Raw genomic sequence first — 21,709 nt, forward strand, 5'->3', positions numbered from 1 at the left:
ATTGATCACATAACAGAATAGATAAATGCATACTCTACACTCTTGTTGGATGATGAACACATTGCGTAGGATTACACGAACCCTCAATGCCGGAGTTAACAAGCTCCACAATTCAATGTTCATATTTAAATAACCTTAGAGTGCAAGAAAGATCAACACGAGTAAACCAAGTACTAACACAAGCATGCACACTCGTCACCTTCACACTATGTAGGAGGAATAGATCACATCAATACTATCATAGCAATAGTTAACTTCACAATCTACAAGAGATCATGATCATAGCATACGCCAAGTACTAACACGGATGCACACACTCGTCACCATTACACCGTGCGGGAGGAATAAAACTACTTTAATAACATCACTAGAGTAGCACATAGATAAATTGTGATACAAAACACATTGCAATCATAAAGAGATATAAATAAGCACTTCACTACGCCATTCATAACAGTGAGTAAGTATTCTGTGAAATATAGCCTAAGAGACCCACACGGTGCACACACTGTCACCTTTACACACGTGGGACAAGGAGTCTCCGGAGATCACATAAGTAAAACTCACTTGACTAGCACAATGACATCTAGATTACAAGCATCATCATATGAATCTCAATCATGTAAGGCAGCTCATGAGATTATTGTATTGAAGCACATAGGAGAGAGATGAACCACATAGCTACCGGTACAGCCCCGAGCCTCGATGGAGAACTACTCCCTCCTCATGGGAGCAGCAGCGGTGATGAAGATGGCGGTGGAGATGGCAGCGGTGTCGATGGAGAAGCCTTCCGGGGCACTTCCCCGCTCCGGCAGCGTGCCGGAACAGAGACTCCTGTCCCCCGGATCTTGGCTTCGCGATGGCGGCGGCTCCGGAAGGTTTACGTGGGTTTCGTCCTTCGTAATAGGGTTTTCGCGACGGAGGCTTTAAATAGGCGGAAGGGCAGCCTCGGAGGGGCCTCGGGGCCACCACACCATAGGGCGGCGCGGCCCCTCCGGCCGCGCCAGGGTGTGGTGTGGGGCCCCCGGGGCTTCCCTCCGACGGCTCTCGGGTGTTCTGGATGGTTCCGGGAAAAATAGGAACCCGGGTCTTGATTTCGTCCGATTCCGAGAATATTTCGTTACTAGGATTTCTGAAACCAAAAACAGCAGAAAACGAGAACCGGCACTTCGGCATCTTGTTAATAGGTTAGTTCCAGAAAATGCACGAATATGACATAAAGTCTGCATAAAACATGTAGATAACATCAATAATGTGGCATGGAACACAAGAAATTATCGATACGTCGGAGACGTATCATTGATCCCCGGAACATCTTGTCTAGGGCTAGCAAACTACACCCTACGTGCCACTGGATCCTTCAATCCGTTTGTAAGGCCTAACTATGCAGATATTAAACTAATCCTTGAAGAACAAGGAGCAATCATAACGGATCGGATCTACTAAATAATGATCAAGCGAGGTGCCGCCCTTACACCTAAGATAGGTGTAAGGGCGGCTAGACGTCTAAGGGTTGCACGGAAGAAAGCATATGATACGATGAAACAATGCTAACCCTAACACATCTATGATAACTACGTTGCTCGCCATCAACAAGGCTTCAGGCACGAGCAACGCATGAACAGCGAATAACGTGTATCGCCTAGATCGCAAGATGCGATCTAGGCAGCATGATGCTTACCCGGAAGAAACCCTCGAAACAAGGGAGTTGGCGATGCGCCTAGATTGGTTTGTGGTGAACGTGATTGTTGTTTTTCTCAATAACCCTAGATACATATTTATAGTCCGTAGACTTTCTAATCGTGGGAATAATCCCAACCGTGCACGAGCCAAATTATATCTAACCGACACGTATCCTACTATATTTATAGATACACGGGCAAACTAGCCCAAACTTTGTATACAAGGCCGATTCATGTATTTCTTCCATGTATATTCTTCAAGCCCATCTTAATCGTGGCCCACCTCTGATCCGGTCAAATTCTGGTGATAACAGCAGGACCGTCCAACTTGAATGGAAGATGACCCGTGATGGAGACCTTGAGCATTCGCGCGGAGGGCTTCCCAAAAACCAAATTTTCCCTCTCGTATAGTATCGCAAATACGAGTGTGGTTCCGGAGGCCTGCTCCCCCATCCGCCGGTGTACACCACTAGGCGGGATGGAGTAAGCTACGGTAGCGGTGGAAAGCAGAGAAAGGTGGCAAAACCCTAATTCACGTGTCAGATATGTATTTGGTGCTAATAAGGCAAGAGATTACAACGGCTTAGGAAACCCTAACAACATGCGAACAACAAAAATAAAGCTCGGCTCGATCCATTCAACACGAGCGCGGCACGACAACATGAGCAAGGAGGAGGAGGAGCCTGCATGTACCACACCTTTTCTTACTCACTTGCCAAGTGGTGGTGGGACAACTCACTTTATAAGGTGGTTTAACTTTACTCTCAACTTTTCATGTGGAACTAAACTTAGCTCTCACCTCTCGTCACTCATGTGCAGCCATAAACGTGTCCTGAAACATATTTGGGCTGCCACAAAGTTGAACTTTTAAATTTATTGGAAATATGAAATCACTCATATATGGGCCACAAAGTATAGGCCAAAATTTCAATCGGATTTTCTCCGGCCCTCTTATAAATTGCACACCCTATCCTACGGAAATAAGTGAGCCTAGGTCACTTGGTTAGAGAAGTGGATGTGTAACTTTACTACCTACGTTCAAATCATCACATACGCAGATTTGGGTTCTTATCATGTACACGTTGCTTTTTTGACAATAAAATAACGAGGCACTCTCCTAAATTCTTCTAGTGGTACATCGTCGAGCCGTATTTCAATCGTGCACTTATTAGTAACATGAAATACCAAGCGCTAGGTGGCAGCCATTCACTAGCTTGGCTCCATTATGCTGGCGCACCGACTTACTCAGCGGTTGCATTTGGACCAGGCCATGCATGACCGTGACCATGGTCCATATGTCAATTAAGATGGATCCAACCGAGAGAACGACGTCTGAACTCGATCATGATGAGATGAGCTATCTCAAATTTGCAATGGAAGAGAAGGCAAGCTAGCTAGCTAGCTAGGACATGGGCATTGATTCGCTGATGGCGGCGGAGGAACCACCAGCAAAAGAACTGAATGCAGCCAGGTGAGGTACGAGAGACCACTGTAGTGGAGAAGAAAATGAAGAAAAAACATGTGTCGCTGGTACAATCATGCTCTGCAACACCATACCAGTCTCTCGATTAATTGATTAATTATTAATCGCAGCGCGTACCGGCCGGCTAGATCGAGGTAGACGTGTACTGATACGGCTGCCTCCCTACCGCCTAACAGAAGCCCCTAAACATGTCAAAGCTGTAAAGTAACCGTCAGTTTAAGGGTTTAGTTTGGAAACGGCGCAGATCAGTTACTGTAAATGGGCAAAACCGAAAAAAAATTACAGACCGAGAACAAAAATCAAACTCTGTCCCTTATTTTTAGGGGTCGAAAGGTCAAACTGGAGGCTAAACTGTATTCCTAGTGGTGTTTTGGCGAGCTGAAACTTCAGCTCCAAACAGTGTAGTTTCGCCGGAGGACTACCGGAATAGGACCAAAATTCGACAAAATCCGGTTGGAGGACAACCAAATTTCGGCGGGGCCTGCGTTGCGAGCTCGGGGAAGGGAGAGCAGACATTCGGCCGGCCACGAGTTCGCCGGGCGCGGGCGGGGCGGCCCTGGAGGTGTCCGTGACGAGGCGGGGTCGAGCTCACCGGGACGGTGTCGGGCGGGGCAGGGCGGCCCTGGAGGTGTCCGTGACGAGGCGGGGTCGAGCTCACCGGGACAGTGTCGGGCGGGGCGGGGCGGCGCGGCCGGGGAAGGGCGGGGCGTGGAGGCGCGGGGCCTGGGTGGGGCGTGGCGGCGCGGCTGGGCAGGCCTGGCGGGGCGCGCGAGGCCGGGGCAGGGCGGCGGGGCGACACGGCCCAGGCCTGGGCGGGGCGTGGCGGCGCGGCCCGCGGCCAGGGCGGGGCGGCGTGGCCTTGGCGGGGCAAGACCGCGTGGGGCTACGTTTGCAAGCAGAAAAGATTCAGAGGAGGTAGAAGATGTGATAGGAAAAAGTAAAAAAAAAAGTGGGCCTATTGGCATATTTTAGAATATGGTTTTGTAGTTTTAGTTTACGGGTTCTGATCTACGCCGACACTTTTTCGATCCGTAAACATAAGTTCAGTGACCTGAACTCGCGTTTTACGGTTTGCACGTTTACAGAGATGCTTACTATGTGTCATCTACTGCGCGTACAGATACAGTTTTAGCTACACTCGTTTTGTATTTGGGTCAACATGCTTCTGCTCGGCCTCTTTTTAGCGGTAGAGTTGAGAACTGAGTTGTAGCTCAGTGGCAAAGCAAGCGAGTGCGTAGCCATTCTACCCGGGTTCGAATCCCCATCTCACAATAATTTCGCAGGAAAGGACGAACTTCAAACCGGGTTATCATCCTACCTAATATGTATAGCCAAGGAAGAGATTATTCTCCCGTTGGTCAACGTTCTTTTGGCGGTAGGGCTTGCATAAACCACAATTTCTCAAGCTAAATCTCCACATCGCATATGGTTAAGTACACCGTGTGCGAAAGGGTAAGACGTCGCAGACAATTAGCTTCACATAATAGTTTGCGAACAGGTCCTTTTTGCAAACGAGTTCCCATACTTGTTCAGAGCGTTTTCTAAATATCGCAAATGAATATTACTCTGCCGCGTGTGTTTATACAAGTTTGTTCATTTTTTGCAAATATTGAACACGTTTTTACCCTGCACGCTGCACCTACTATCAGTACCGCAGAACCATGCCAGCAGATGTACCCCCACTACACCAGCAACCCTCCGACGAGACATCAGCAGGTGTGGAGGTTGACGCCAATGCTGTGAAGAACAGCAACAGGAGTCTGAAGCATGGTCAGATCAGGAGCAGCAACATGTGCTTCAGCCGGCACAGGATCAACACCTTCAGTCGACACAAGAGCAGCAGAGTCTGATACCACCGTGGAAGCAGCTTTTCCGGGCGTACGATAAGGCTTCACACGAGATTTGCGTTTGGGTTTGTCAGAAACAGGCTTCGGCTTAAAACCCTGATAACGCTTTGAGCGCTCACTGCAACGAAGAGGAGCAGCCTCGTGACGGCAACGTTTGCGAGGCACAAGCACAACAGCATCATCTAGGACAGCTAGTGCTTCAGCAGCAACCACCTCATGCGTGATCAGCCCATTGTGAATGGCAGACCAGCTAACAGGCTCCGGCTGAACCACCTGAATAATTGCTGCCTTGATCTGTCCAAACAGATGTTCTGAAAAAGCTAACCAGCTCTGCAGAGAAGTGAATAGTGCTTCCGATGTTTATCAAGAGAGTAATGTCAATATTACTAGCTTATACACTTTCTTGTGGTGCGTTTGAAAGGCAAAAAATGATGCTTTGTTTGGTAGAAAAATTTCTAAAGCATCGCAGGTCTATCCAGCAGCTAATGCAATCATGCAAGGCTCAAAGCTAGAGGACGTGATGGCACCATAGGATAAACACTTAGTAACTGCTGCTGATCAGCAGCCAATATCTGGCAAAAACCATCTTCGGTTGTAGGTCAACGAATTTTCTGCAACTCTGTCTGGAAAAATGAACATAATATGCAATCATCTTCTGCAGGCATTGGTGCCATCATAGAGCTTGGAGACATGGACAATGTTAGCGCTGCATATTTCGGCTCTTTCTCCTCCGGTATCGTCTCCTCTCCAAGCCGAAGCATATGGGCTGCGAAAATAGCAGATGCTCTTCACATCAGGAACCACAACACTACGCAGATTGATCTTTTCTGGCATCGACAACAACTACAACTTCGGTGTTGAAAGACGCAGGACACTGGAACATTACGCCAATTCTTGCTACTATACATGCAACCCTATCTTTTCTTAGCAGCAGGGTAGCACACATCAACATGTGCTTCATTGTAGCAAGAATTGGTAAAAAATATTCCATCAAGCAAAGTTAGTGATCAAAGTACAAATTATTTTCAGTTTTTTTGATAACTGATAAAAATATTTTTTAAATTTTTTAAAATGGCGACAGCCAAAAGCACTTTCCCTTCAGTTTGGCCCAAAAGAAAAGCCAGTTTGGGCTGGCCGCTATTGTCACGTATTCACATTCCGGCCTGCACTTCAGTGAAGAAAAAAAAAACACGCACGAGCAGTGACTAGGGCGAGATGAGCTGCCTCCGGCTCCTCCTGCGCCGCCGCCGCCGTCACCGCCGCCGTGCCGCCTCCGCTCGCCGGCGGCAAATACGCCGCCGGAAGATGTCGACCTACTCGGGCCGCTGGAAGATGGCGACATCCTCGGGGAGATCCTCCTCCGCCTCCCGCCGCAGCCCTCCTCCCTCCCCCGCGCGGCCCTCGTCTGCAAGCGCTGGCGCAGCCTCGCCTCCGACCCGAGCTTCGTCCGCCGCTTCCGCCGCCACCACCGCCGCAACCCTCCACTCCTCGGCTTCTTCGTCAGAGAAGGCGACTTCGTGCCTACTCTCGACGCCCCGAATCAGGTGCCGCCCGGACGCCTCTCGTTGCAGCGCGGCGAGGGCGACCGCTTCCTATCCCTTGGATGCCGCCATGGCCTCGTGCTCATCTTCGACATAAAGCCCAACCAGATGCTGGTGTGTAACCCCGTCACCGGCGACCAGCACCGCCTCTCCATTCCCCCAGGGATTGCCACTCATGCGGAGAATACAACGATCAACGGGGCCGTGCTTCGCCCTGCCGGAGCAGTCGACCACTTCCAGGTGGTCTTGACAGTGGGAGACAACTACGACAAGCAACACAGGCGAGTCCTCGCCTGCGTTTACTCGTCGGAGACTGGCTTATGGGGTGATCTCATCTCAACACCGCCTTCATCCGAGGTCCCTAGAAGTGGTCGTCCCATCTTGGTTTGTACAGGCAATCCCGCCGTGCTTGTTGGGAAATCCCTTTACTGGGTGCTTGCTGGGAATTTGGTTGAAATTCTCGAGTTTGATTTGGAGAAGCAAAGCTTATCCGTGCTACAGCCGCCAGTGCATATGCTTAAAGAGGGCTTTTTCTCAATTATGCGGGCAGAGGGTGGTGGCCTTGGTTTACTCTTCCCGACATACAGTGGCATCCAATTGTGGAAGAGACAGACTGATTCTGACGGTGTTGCTTCATGGGCACTTGGAAGAACTATTGAACTGGACAAGCTACTTCCCCTAAATTCACGGCAAGTATCAGCAACAATACTAGGTTTGGCTGAGGAAAATAATGTGGTGTACCTGTGTGCATGTTCCATCGTCTTTATGGTCCATCTTGAGTCATTGCAATTCAAGAAGCTTTGTGAAACCAATTTCCTCTGCCATTATCACCCATTCGAGTGTGTCTACGCTACAGGTAATATCATGCTTTCACATATCGGTTACAACAGAATCAAGTTAATTTCTGATAATTCTTCATGGAACACAATTCACATGGAGTATTTCTGTATCGGTTCTTGTGTGTTTGTGTTTTATGTAATGATTATGATTTAGAAAAAAAGGATTTGTTACTCGTATCTAATTTATTTTATGCTTGGTAGCAAGACAGTGGTTGCGATTGGTCCACTGTTAACTTCATTTCTGTATATTTTGTTGTTGTTCAAGTTGGATCTAGCTAACTGTCTTTGTCAGTTTGTTATATGAATATCCATATAACAAAGCAATGAACACCAAGATTCACAAATAATTTCTGTAATATTGAACTAAATTTCCTTCTTGTATGCCTATTCACATATGTAATAAGCCAAAAAATTGTAATGGTGATTTTAGTGCACAGCTGCGGTGCTGTTTTTTGACAAGACAAAACATTTGGAAGTTGAAGATAACTACATGAAAAACTCGCTTGAACTAACTGAAGTGTCAAATAGGTGGCTCAATAGGTGTCTGGAAGCTTTAAAGTAGTTTTACTTATTTCATTCAGTATTTGTTATCTCTTCTAATCTTGCTAATAGCACTAATCCCGTATTGATGAATTTATTTGAATTTACAAATAATTGCTCATTTTACCAATTTAGGAGAGTCCTACTGGCATCTGTGCCTGGGAAAACTAATATGTGGTGTTCATGCTAAATCTGTTTCAAGATAATTTAAATTAGAATACCGACGACCACATCTGTGCTAAAATTTATTAGTATGATTGTATTTTTATTTTATTCCGTGTGGCATGGAACGAGCTTATAGTTCTGGATAATTTGTCGGTTACTGAGCAACTTTGTGTCTGAGTGTGCATGTTCTTCATTTGTACAATATTCATTAGCATATACTATTCCTAGAATATTCTTTTAGTTCGACAATATGTGTGGTTTTGTTTATCTTTTCATAATGTTTTACAAAATGTGTTTTTTCCCCTTCGAATTATAGCTGCGAGTTTGCTTAATTATCTCGTTCATGCCTCCCTCATATCTATTTGTCTTTTCATTGGATTGACATCGTGTGTTACTTGGTCGACTTCTTATGATTGATAAAACAGGCATTGGTGGTGGACATGATGCAGCGGATCTTTTGCACCACTCATAAGATGATTGTCTGGTTAAATGTGCTATTGTGATGTACTAATTAGCAGGTAGGCTTATCTTCTGCATGTACGTTAAGATATCTGAACAATCTGTATTGCCTTCCTTTTTTACTTCCATTTCTCAAGTACCAAATTCAAAGAGAGGACTGTAAGATTTAATCTGCAGCTCTTTACTTGACTCCTTCCTTTTACTGCCATCTTGGATCTTTTCTCCAGACCCTGCTTCCTCATCCCTTCCTCAGCAGCTCTCCATCCTTTTATGACTTTAGCCACCTGGCTTCTCTTTATTTGCTGATGTTCTATACCATCTCTACTGGATGTGCACTTTCACTTGTCTTTCTGTTGCATCTAGCTGCATTGCTTTCAGTTTACCTCCTTAGTTCTCTCGCAGTTATACCTGTACCATTTGTTACATGCCAATGATTAGTCTTTCGTTGTTATGGATCTATCAAGTCGTAGTGTGATTTATATGTTGTTTCATCTACAGTAGTTGATACTCCCGCCGTCCCCAAATAGGTAACAGACAATGCACATTTTGTTTGGTCCAAATTGGTATGATTTGTGGACAATGTATTTTCTCCCCTTGTCGTCACATTAGATGTTTAACACTTTCTATTAAACACTCAGCAAAATGGTATGACTGGATTCGCCATGAATACTTCTTTCGTCGCAGATTGCATATTATTACTAACATATTAATACTATCACTAAGAGTCTAAGAGTAGTGGTCAAAGTATTGTTTTTGATGTTGTGGAGAGTAAAAAAGATGGCATCTTTGTTGGCCTGAAGGAAGTGTGTCCACTAGCTAGCTTACAGAGTAAAAAAAGATGGCATCTTTTTTGGACTGAAGGAAGTGTGTCCACTAGCTAGCTTACACATTTCCTAAAACTATATATGAGCTAGAAACCAGATGGTTTGCTTTGAGCCCCTCATATGCCCATGATAACAATGAATATTTCAAGTGATTTGATAAGCTAGGATATTCAGTATTTGCCTCTGATGAGAGTTACTTGAACTATTAATCTTATAGCCTTTACTGAGAACAGAATACTAGATGCATCTGAAAGAATTGATGATATGATAACAATAAGGTTTTTAAGGCGTGGCAGTAAAAATTAACTGTTATACTGTAGCTGTTCTCTGTTTCCAATGTTAGTTTTGATCCAATAATGGTGAGACTATTCAGTTTTGGACCTTTTGGCGCGATTTCGACAATAGTAGTGAAGCTAATGTTTTATGCTTTGAGGCATGCAAAAAACTGTGATACATAACTTTAACGACTTTTCGACTAATGAATTGTACAAATTGATGACTCCACAGGTATCTAGGATCACATTCCGGTGGCTGAGAAGCAGAAATGGGTTGTGTTCTGTAGGTTCTTGCATTGTGTACGTTGTGCTCCATCCAGAAGTTAGCCGTCTTTGCTGGTCACTTGTGAAGTTTGACTTCAGGAATTTGCCATCTACTATCTAATTTCTTACACAATCAGTCAACTCGCATGACGGATTGACTTCCTTGGATTAATGATTAGTTCATTTGTGTTATGCTTTCCAAACAATCATGTTGAGGCGGGTCACCTGTGAGTTGTGTTTCAGGTTGAGATTCCAACATCAAATCTTTGCTTATGTCTTGTACCATGATGTCTCCCTTGTCCATTTCGTACATGCACTTGTCGTGTGTGTTGCATTCTTTTCAGGCAAAATTTTGTTCTTGTAGCATTGCTGTTGAGTTTGTATCACGATCATAGGTGGAGTCCACCCAATGTTTCATGTTTGTTACCAGAATGCCCAGGATTCGACTTCTGCTAAGTTCTTTTTTAACAGGAATAAGACTCTTTATTCATCAGCAGCACAAATTACAATCATAGACGAAATGCAAGCTCGGGGCATTATCTTCCCAGAAAGAAAAGATTCTAACTATCAAAAGGCATTCTTGAAACCTGATCAGGTCTGAGGTAATCAGCGGCAGCTTGCATAGCTTCAACAACTCTACCATTTTGTTGCATCCCAAATGATTGTCCAGAATAAAACCTTTTTTAAGTGCTAGTATAGACCATAGCTTATTTATGTTGGGCCCTCTGATTAAGAAATAGAGTTTTCTCTGAGAAAAAAACTTGATTAAAACGCATGCTAAGGCAGTACGTTATGCCTGTTCTTTTTTGATATAAATGGTGCCTTTGCATTAGAATGTAAGTTTTGATGTTGCAGCCGTGCCTGAAGGTGTTGGGAATAAAGGAAAAAAAATTCCTTTTCATGAGCTTTTGTCTCTAGTTGCATGTATATATGAAGTTTAAATTTGAAGTGCTTGATGCTCCTAGCGTGTAGCTTTTGTAGTTTCTCCATAATTTAGGAGTTTTCTCTAGTTCGTGTGGTTGACCAGCTGATTCTTGGTTGTGTCTGTTGGTTTGTGGTGGTGAGAGCATCTCCAGCCGCGTTCCCCAAAGCGTCCCAAAACGGCGCCGGATCGAGTGTTTGGGGGACGTGTTTTGTTCATGCTGTGTTTGGGAACGTCGCTCCCCAGTCGCGTCTCCCAAACGCCGCCCCCAAACTTTTTTATAGGATTTTCAGAAACACAATCATTTATTAAATATAGCATACAAATAAATATGTTTGCCGAGATTGTTTTCAAATTAAAATACAACAAACAATAAAATAACTAAACAAATGTAATAAATAGGGCTAGATTAAGGTGCCGCGGCATTTGCTGATAATCATTTGATCGTCCACATATGCTCAACAAGATCAGTTTGAAGTTGATCGTGAACATTGCTATCACGGATCTCTGTATGCATGGTGAGAAAATCAGCAAAATCTGCAGGCAACTCATGATCAACATCCGCAAGAGGGCCCTGACACTCATAGGGACTAACATGTGTCCTAGCATGATTATTGCGGTCATCCTTGATGATCATGTTGTGCATGATCACACAAGTCTGCATCACCTCCCACATTTGGTCGTGAGACCAGCTTAGAGTAGGGTACCGGACAATTGCAAATTGAGCTTAAAGCACACCAAATGCCCGCTCGACATCCTTCCTGCAAGCCTTCTATTGCGCAGCAAAGTGGCAATTCTTTTGACCTAATGGAGACGAGATTGTTTTAACAAAAGTGACCCATTTTGGATATATACCATCGGCTAGATAATAGCCTTTGGTATATTGGTGGCCATTGATCTCATAGTTGCATGGTGGAGCATGCCCTTCCACTCGGAGACTGCTGCAACACGTTGATGTCATTGTGTGATCCCGCCATGTCAAAGAAATAATGTCAAATCCACAGGTTATAATCTGCCACACTTTTAAGCACCACACTGCAATATCCATAACGCCCTTTGTATATACCTTGCCAGGCAGACGGGCAGTTCTTCCATGACCAGTGCATGCAATCGATGCTTTCAAGCATTTCAGGAAATCCTCTGGCAGCATTTTGTGCCATGATCCTTGCAGTCTCTTCCTCAGTTGGCCCTCTCAAGTAGTATTTGCCGAACTTTCCCACCACAGCTCGGTAAAACTTGTACATGCACTCAATGGCAGTAGACTCACTCATGCGGAGGTAGTCGTCCTGTGTATCAGCATTTGCTCCGTATGCAAGCATTCTCATGGCGGCGGTGCACTTCCGAATCGACAAGAACCCGGCAAGGCCTACAACATCGTGCTCGAGCTTGAAGTAGGGGTCGAACTCTCGAACGCCGTGAAGGATGTTCATGAACAAACCCTTTCTCATCCTATACCGGGGCCGAAAATTGTTGTCTTGTGTTGTCTCATCTGCGAAGTAGTCGTTGTACAACATGGTATGCCCCTCCATCCACTGCCGGGGCTTCGAATTCTTTCTCCCTAGCTTTGATCCTCCGCGGCGGGGCCTCTTCCGCTTCACCGCCTCGGCGTCAATCATGTCTTGGAGGGACACAATGATCAGAAAATGCTCCCGGATGTCGTTGTCGAAGGCTTGCTCGTCCTCTAGCAGTCGGACAAGCATCTCGTCGTCGCTATCCATGTCTGAAGCAAAATTAATAGTTAAAATTGCGCCGCGGCAGACGAGGCAATGAACAGTGGCCAATCGCGCCTACCTGGCAAGTCGTCGAACACCTTGTGTGCGCGAGGTGGGGCAGATTTGACGCCGCATTCTGGAACGCGCCGGCGAAGAGGCGACGGCGAAACGGCCGGCGAGAGTACCAGCCGCGACGACGGTGCCGACTCTCAGAAGAGATCAGCCGTCGAAACGTCCGGCAAATCGAGCGACGGAGGGGTGGGAGGCGCGGGAGGGAAGGCGCGACGAGAAATAAAAGGCGCGAACCAACGGTTATGGAAATAGTCACCGACAGGTGAGAGCCCGCCTCGCTTTTTCGTTGTGTCCGGTGTGTCCGGAGTGTCTCCTGCGGGGCAAGGGACGCGGCTGGGAACGTTCTTTTGTCCATGCTAAATCATTTTGGGGACGTTTTGGAAAACGCGGCTGGAGATGCTCTGAACTCGACACTGCTCGGGGCAGAAGGCCAAGGCCAGAACCAGAAGCAAGTTCGGTAGGCTTCTGAATTTGCTTTCTTGTGGTTTTCAGTTTTTTTCTGTAGGGGTGTGGACCTGAGACTTTGTTCCCTAGTAGTGGAAAAGATTTTATTGTACCACAAAATACACTGCAATGTTTGGGCCATCACTGTTGTTGCCAACAATGGATTATATATCTCTGACGAAACTGGATTTAGGTGGAGACAAAATGGTTTTGTGTGGTGTAAAACATACCACTTTTCAGTTTCTCTCTTATACTTATTCTGAAACGGTTACAAACTAATTACCTCAGGTAAAACAGGAGGGTGGACCGAGCGTGCCATTCCACAATCACTCGGATCAACGATAACTATGTAACCATGATCGCAACAAAGGTGCCATCCCACGTTCTGACCAAGGTTTCCTACAACAGAATGAAAAGGAACAGTACCGTCACGTTGTACAGGCACAGCAACAAGGCGTTTATTTGCTAACTGAAAAAGAAACTGGCCTAGCGATGTAACGGGATTAAAATGGCTAACAATAACAATCACTAGTACACCATTCTCTCTGAGACAATACAATTCTGGTTTTCTTTTGCATGTCATCGATTAATCTGTACAAAATAGCAAGTAATTAGTTGCCAACTTTGTTTTTGGGAGTGCCAATGGTGAAAAAGGAGTTTTTTTCCAACGCTTTTATCTATGCACCGTTGGAAGATCCAACTGTCCACATTTTATTCTCACCCATATAAGGGCCTTCGTAACCCTAACTCCATTGTCTCTCCCACACCTCGCCCACCGCCGCCGCTCTCAAACTCTTTTTGCCCGATTCTACCAATTGCAACTGCCATCGTCGAATCAAGCCTTGTCTATACCTCTATAGTCTAGTTAACGACACCAACCTTACCGGAACTAACCACTAATGTGATGTGTCATCGTTCCTTGCTCAATCTCATCATCTCCGACCCAGAACCGCCGAATAAGAACAAGTGCAAGAGGAACAAGTAAGTTTTTTCACAAGTAATTCTTGTGCGAGTGAATTGCGAATCCGAACTTCCGAGTGAAGTTAGTCTTTAAAAATTGTGAATTCCTTGTGCAGGTTCCTTTGCCAATTGTTGGGGATAAAGTATTGAGCAGGCAAATCTTTCTCGCCAAAGTTAGGTTCCTGTTCTATTATCTTGATGTCTTCTCATGTCCGGACCAACATGAAAGTCGGCAAAGTACCTAGGATTGTGGCGCCTGCAGTTGAAGGGCCGGAAGATGTTGTACCGTTGACTGCTCCGACCTGCCCCATCTGCATGGAACCCTGGACCTGCAACGGTACGAGGGAGGTAATTAATTACGTATCTTAGCGTTACTCTGTCACACCATGCATATCGTGTATGTGAACTCCATGGTTTTTTCAACTATTGTCGGGAAAGGAGAAAAATTCTTATGATGGTCAGCAGCTTGGCAATTCCGGAAGAAAACAAATATCAAGGGGATCTAATGGCAACATGTTTTGGTCGTGTGGTGTCATATGAATAAAGTGGGTTTCTGCATTTCGTTTCATAAAGTAGAATTGACCCTGTTTTAAAGAAAAATCTTGCTAAAAAAGCTTTCTTAAGTAGTGTAGTTTTTAGTGAAGACTATCAAAAGTCAAAACCTGCCAACACCAGCGTCGTATCTTATGCATCCGGCCAATTAGTGCATCCGTGCATCCGAAGCGCTTGAATCGTCCGATCTAAATCAGGCGTGTCCCCTCACTTCTATGCAACTATGCAGTAAAGCGCCCGCGTCAAGCCTCCTTAGTTTACAAATTAATCCCTGGATTACCTTAAAACTGTACAACCTGAACCACATCCGAAACCCTCGTCTCTTTCCCCAGCGGCGACGGCAACTACCTTGGCACCAAATCTGTGTAACGCCTCAACGAAAGTCCTGCCGCGTTCGCTGTCGCCGGAACGGAGATGCAAGTCGCCGGCCAGGCGCGACTGCTGTGTAGGTCCGTGGCCACCTCGGCGCAAGTCCTCCTCGCTGGTCCCTGATGCCCGCGTCTGCAACCTCCACATGGTCGGCTTACACTGCACCCTCGTAGTGCACCCAGGGCCGGCCCTAACATGTCAGGGGCCCTGGTGCAAGACAAAAAAAAAGGCCCCCCATACACAAGCAATAGAGATGATTTCTGATGTTTTATTTCGTAGAAATTTAATCATTCAATACAATCTTGGTTGCTACTCACGATCTTATTGCATTTCAGCTCAAATTCTAGCTCGTGCTCCTGCTCACACTTGTTCTTGCACTCCAGGTCTCTAGCCAACAGTCCAGCTTGTACTCAGATCTTGTATTGACTTGCAAAATAGGCAAGTGCACTAATTATGTAAATCGTTTTTTTCTAAAATTTGTTGAGGCAAAGTCATTGATAATATTATCAACATTAATCTGGTCCAATAGGCCCTTCTCAATGCATATAGTAGCTAGACCATTCAATCTCTCTTGTGATATTGCTGATCTTAGGTAATTTTTTAACAATTTCAGTTTTGAAAAGCTTCTTTCAGCTGAAGCTACTGTCACGGGTATGGTAAATAAAATTCTATAAGCAACAGCAATGTTTGGAAAACAATTTATACTTCTAACAAACTCAAACATCTCCGCACCACACATAGGTTCATCTGGTAAGGTCACTTGCAACATTCTTAATTCGGAAAAAAGATCATCCGAGTCAACATCAAATACATCTTTATCAGAGATTGGATCTTTACGAGAGAAAGTTTTAGCAAATTTTTTGCAACATTTTTGTATCTCAACATCATCCAGTGACTTCAAATTTGTTGAGCTAAGCATAAACCCAAATATTTGTTTGAAAACTCCAAGTTCCTCAAATCTATTTTTCAATGAAGTATTTGCCATGTCCACCATAACATAAAAGAAATCAACTTGGAAAGCTTTTTCTGCAGCTAGGATCTCTTCATTGTTAGCATCAGCATCACTTTCATCAAAATGTTTTTTTCTAGTAACACGTCGTTTTATTGGAAATGATGGCTGTATTTTCATATCATTTGCAAGTTCTTTGGCAATGATCAAACTAGCTGAAAAGCTTCGTACTTCTATACTTACCAAAAAATTCCATTATGCCCTCAATCTGTTTCAAGGTTGAGTCAATGCACATGGATAGGGATTGCAATGTTTTGCTCACCATATTTACGTAAAACAAAATATCATGCCAAATAACCATGCTAAGTAAAAACTCAAAAGTACCAATCACATCATATAAAGTTTTAGCATTGCTTCTCGCCATGGCATCATCACCAGATTTAGATAATTCTAATAAAGCTGACCTTAGTTGAGGAGCTTGAAATCTAATAGCTTTGATACTTTTAATCCTACTCTCCCAACGAGTATTAGACAAAGATTTTAGTGTGAAACTTGGAACATGGTCAAGGAGAACTTTCCATCTTTTAGTTGAGCTTGAAAACAGTACATATATTCGTTGGACAATGCCAAAGAATGTAATAGCTTTACTACATGAATTCGCCATGTCACAAAGTGTGAGATTAAGACTATGACAAGCACATGGCATATATAACGCTCTTGGATTAATACCAAGTAATCGTTTTTGTACCCCTTGATTTTTCCCTTTCATGTTTGAACCATTATCGTAACCTTGTCTTCTCACATCATCAATATTAAGACCAAAAGAGTTCATCGCAGCAAGCAATTCATTAAAAAGACCCAACCCGGATGTATCATCTACCTTAAGGAACCCTAGAAAGAACTCTTCAATTCTCATCTTTTTATTTGACAAATTAACACATCGAACAAGTAGAGTCATTTTCTCCTCGTGACTCACATCCGGAGTACAATCAAGGATAATGGAAAAATACTTGGCCTCTTTAACAATTTTTATAATGGAAGTTGTAACAGTTGATGCTAAAAGAGAGATCAACTCGTTTTGAATTGAATGGCTAAGGTAATGATGATGAATTTCATTATTTTCAATGCGTCTAAGATGATCTTGCATTACCAAGTCAAACTCGGCAATCATCTCAACAGTCGCTAAGAAATTTCCATTATTGTCATCGTAAAGCTTCTCACTAGATCCCCGAAATGCCAAATTTCGTTTTCCAAGATATTTTACAACAGCAATTATTCTTCGCAAAACTTGTTTCAAGCGTTCTTTCTCCTTTGCGAATATCTTTTGCAGATCTCTATCAATGGTTTGGTTGTTTCCTAGTCTAATTCTTAACTCATTCCAATTGCTCATATTACTAATATGCTCAACACTATTTTCGTGATCTTTTATCCTCTCACTAAGGTGTCTCCAATCTCCCACTCCATCCCTTGCTAATGCGCTCTTGTTATTTGTTAACTTGAAAAGCTTACAGCAAAAGCAAAACACCTTGTCGACACGCTTGGAATATACTAACCATTCTCGATCATGAACTTCTCCATTACTCAGTTTTTTAGAATAATACGAATATGAAAAATGCCTACCAGAATCATCTAAACGGAAAACAAGGTTTTTGTCTCTTATAGGTCCCTTCTCCACTAACATATCCCTTAATTTATCATTTAAGTTATCCCAATTTGCTGGATCGTAAATATTCATGGTAAAATGTTGTTGCTCTGGTTCATGGTCACTCACATTTTTATCACCCCGATCGGAATTTTCATGGTCACTCGCAGCATTATCATCTTCGCCTGAATTTTCATGACCACTAGCATTGTTCGCATCTAAATTTTCATTGGGATGTTCGACAATTGCTAGAGCTAGTTCTTGAGAATTACTAGCACAACTTGCATTTTTTCTAATAAATTTCTCAATGGCACCCTTTTGGGATTCTATTAGCTCATCTACTCGCTTTCTCTTTTCTTGCTTTTCATGACCTGACATATACTTTCTCGATGACATGTTGGCACTACACAAAATAAATTAGGACATGCAATTAAAAGTTGAAACGAATGCACCTGGAGGCTGCAGCCAAGATGATGCTCAACTCGATGTCGCTGCCTCGCTGCCTTGCCCTACCACATTACCCCCGTGCTGGCCCTTGCTGCTGACCGCTGGGCGCTGCCGCAGCCGCGCCGGCCGCCTTCCGGCCCCTGCCCAGCTGCGTGCTGTTGCCGATTCGGTGATTCCCCTCCTGATTTCCCCCTTTCTTCAATCTTCTGCCTTGCTCAAGCACATGAGGATTGGGGAATAAGGAAGGAGCAGTGGAGATCGGCAGGAATGACCAAAAACAAACTAATCTTGAAGAATATATAGAAGGGGATTGTACTGATCGTTGCAAATTCGGGAGAGATTTCTTGGGAATCAATGAATCATGATCTCCTCCTCCATTAATTCCTCCAAAACGGCTAGAAATCTCGACGAGCCAGAGCCGCTCCATTGTCGATGTCATGGCGGTGATTGAGGTTGGGGAACGGAAAAGTGAAGGAGGAGCCGAGGAGATCAGGGGAGAAGACGATGCGTAACCGCGCAAGGAAATTTCCACGCGACCGGCCAGACAGAGTCAATGCCTTTCCTTTCTTTATTGATGTGTGCGTACAGCGTACAAGCAGGTGAGCTGTTCGATTTTTTTTCTTTCCAATTTTCCAAACGTGACCTGCACCTAGCCATACGTACTAGTATACGTACTAGTATTAACATAGCAATCGGGGGCCCTTAGCGATCGGGGGCCCGGTGCGGTCGCACCGGTTGCACCGCCTCAGCGCCGGGCCTGCCTAAAACCCTAGCTTGCGTTACAAGTCTAGCTTAACCGAAACATATAATCTAACATCCCCCGCAGTGTCAACGTGGGGTTCAATCACGTTGAGACTGAAACGAATGTCATGAAACGGCTGTGTTGGCAGTCCCTTGGTAAAGATGTCGGCGAACTGCGCTGTAGTGGGAACATGAAGAACTCGAACTTGGCCCAAAGCAACTTTCTCCCTGACGAAGTGAATATCTATCTCAATATGCTTTGTCCGCCGATGCTGAACTGGATTGCTGGACATGTAAACCGCTGAAATATTATCACAATAAACAATAGTGGCCTGCTGGATGGGACGATGAAGTTCAGCCAACAACTGCCGTAGCCAAACTGTCTCAGCAACTGCATGTGCAACAGCTCGATACTCAGCTTCGGCAGACGAGCGTGAAACCGTAACCTGTCGCTTAGAAGACCATGAAAGCAAATTGTTACCCATAAAAACACAATATCCGGACGTGGACCGACGAGTGTCGGGGCATCCAGCCCAGTCCGCATCAGAGTATGCTGTCAAACTGGTAGGTGAAGTGGTGTTTATGTGAAGGCCATAATCTAATGTTCCTTTTAGATATCTAAGAGTGTGTTTCATGTGATTGTAGTGAGGAACTCGTGGATCATGCATATATAGGCAGACTTGTTGGACAGAATAAGATATTTCTGGGCGTGTTAGAGTAAGGTATTGTAGTGCACCCGCAATGCTACGGTAGAGAGTTGGGTCTGAGAATGGTTCGCCATCAGCAGAGAGTTTGGCGCTAGTGTCGACAGGTGTACGAGCAGGCTGACAGTCAATCATGCCTGCGCGGTTGAGAAGATCTAGAATGTACTGACGTTGGGAAAGAAAAAGACCATTAGAGTCACGTGTAACAGTGATGCCAAGAAAATGATGAAGCACACCAAGATCAGTCATAGAGAATTCAGAGTTAAGCAGTGTAATAATATGATCAAGAAAAGTCTTAGTGGAAGCAGTGAGAATGATATCATCAACATAAAGAAGAAGATAAGCTGTGTGTGTGGAAGTGTGATAGACAAAAAGAGAGGTGTCGGTGAGAGAGGGAGTGAAACCGATTGTTTGAATGTAAGTTGAAAAACGTTGGAACCAAGCCCTAGGGGCTTGTTTGAGACCATAAAGAGATTTTTGAAGGAGACAAACATGATCGGGAGCGAGAGGAGTCTTCGAAGCCTAAAGGTTGTTGACAATAAACAGTTTCTTGGAGAGCACCATGAAGAAAGGCATTTTTGACATCGAGTTGGTGAATGGGCCAAGAAGAGGAAGTGGCGATGCTAAGAACAAGTGCGAATAGTGCTAGGCTTGACAACAGGAGAGAAGGTCTCGTCGTAGTCGATGCCGTGCTGCTGAGAGAAACCACGACAAACCCAGCGAGCCTTGTAGCGAGAGAGAGTTCCGTCGGAGAGAAATTTTTGGCGGAAAACCCATTTGCCGGAAACAATATTTGCACCGACAGGGCGAGGAACAAGGCGCCATGTATCATTGTGAATGAGAGCAGAAAACTCATCACGCATAGCGGCAGCCCAGTTAGGATCGAGAAGAGCACTTTTGTAGGTTTTAGGGATGGGGGAGACCGGAGAAGTGGTGGCATGAAGATTGAGACGCGGCCCTTTTGGAACGTGAAATCCCGTTTTGGTCCGAGTGCGCATTGTGTGATCATTTGTGGGAGCTTGGGTAGGAACAGCATGGGGTGGTAGAGGTGGAGTGGGATGAACAACGACGTCAGGCGCAGCGGATGAGTCAGACGTCGAAGATGGTGGAATAGGTGGAGAAGGAGCGGCGGGGGAGATGGGTGTATCGGGTGGAGGTGCGGACTCGGCAGAGGAAGCAGCCGACCCCGCTGTCGCGGCAGTGGAGTCGGCTGAAGGGTCTGCCGCGGCAGGCGAGGAGGGCACTGGGGTGGCGGTAGGAGCGGTGTAGTGGTGAGGAAACCTAGCGGGGTGAGCTATGGGATGATGTAGGGTAGGCGATGGGTCAATGGGAGTTTGGGAGGGTGTCCGTGTGGAGAAAGGGAAGATATGCTCGGAAAAAGTAACGTGCCGAGAGATGTGGACGCGGCCGAGACGAGATCCGAGCAGCGATAACCCTTATGTTCATCGAGTATCCTAGAAAGACACAGGGAATGGAGCGAGGTGATAGTTTGTTGGTGGAGATGGCGGCGGTGTTTGGAAAACAAAGACAGCCAAAGACGCGAAGTTCGAGTAGTTTGGATGACTAAGGTAAAGAGAGTAGAATGGTGTAGAGTTTGTATTGGACTTGTGAGGCCGGATGTTAAGTAAGTAGGTGGCTGTGCGTAAGGCTTCGACCCAGAATTTTGGTGGCATTGAGGAGTGGATTAAAAGGGTGCGAATGATGTCGTTTATTGTGCGAAGCGAGCGTTCGCCTTGCCGTTTTGAGGTGAAGTGTATGGGCATGAAAATCGGAGAAGAATGCCATGTTGAAGAAAGAAGTTTCGGTTTTGAAAGTTATCAAATTCTTTGCCGTTGTCACATTGGATAAATTTAATGGGAAGAAAGAAGTGTGTGGCGACATATTTTTGAAAGTTTAGGAAAATGGTGTGTACGTCCGATTTGTTGCGTAAAGGAAAAGTCCGGACAAAGTGTGTGAAATCGTCTAGAACGACTAGATAATATTTAAAGCCGGAGACACTAGTATGGGGAGATGTCCATAAATCGCAGTGCAAAAGTTCAAAAGGAAAGGTACTAACGTAGTAGAGAAACTAAAGGGCAAGCGAACATGTTTTCCTTGCTCGACAAGAGGGACACATGGAGGTATTATGATTATCCTTATTACAATTTATTGAAAATTCGCTAAGTATAGAAGACAAGGTAGCGTTGTGGGGGTGGCCGAGACGGTGATGCCAGAGGTCGACGGACGCCGCCATGGAGGTGGGTGGGTCGTGGGTGGCGGCGCCATGGAGAGTGTAG

The 21,709-nt window shown here is 45.1% G+C and overlaps 1 protein-coding gene and 1 long non-coding RNA gene across 2 annotated transcripts; both read left to right on the forward strand.

The window, feature by feature from the left end:
* Window positions 1–4,826: 4,826 nt before the first annotated feature.
* Window positions 4,827–8,024, forward strand: LOC124689356 (F-box protein At5g03970-like). The gene is made up of 3 exons (XM_047222900.1): window positions 4,827–4,935; window positions 5,674–5,745; window positions 6,222–8,024. The coding sequence occupies exons 1-3, from the start codon at window positions 4,827–4,829 to the stop codon at window positions 7,544–7,546; spliced, it is 1,506 nt and encodes a 501-aa protein (XP_047078856.1). The 3' UTR covers window positions 7,547–8,024.
* A 137-nt stretch (window positions 8,025–8,161) lies between these two features.
* Window positions 8,162–10,204, forward strand: LOC124686090. The gene is made up of 2 exons (XR_006997710.1): window positions 8,162–8,615; window positions 9,888–10,204. It is a non-coding gene; the product is annotated as an uncharacterized LOC124686090 (long non-coding RNA).
* Window positions 10,205–21,709: the final 11,505 nt, after the last annotated feature.

The sequence above is a fragment of the Lolium rigidum genome, chromosome 2 (genome assembly GCF_022539505.1).
Source record: "Lolium rigidum isolate FL_2022 chromosome 2, APGP_CSIRO_Lrig_0.1, whole genome shotgun sequence".
In the NCBI taxonomy this organism is placed as follows: domain Eukaryota; kingdom Viridiplantae; phylum Streptophyta; class Magnoliopsida; order Poales; family Poaceae; genus Lolium; species Lolium rigidum.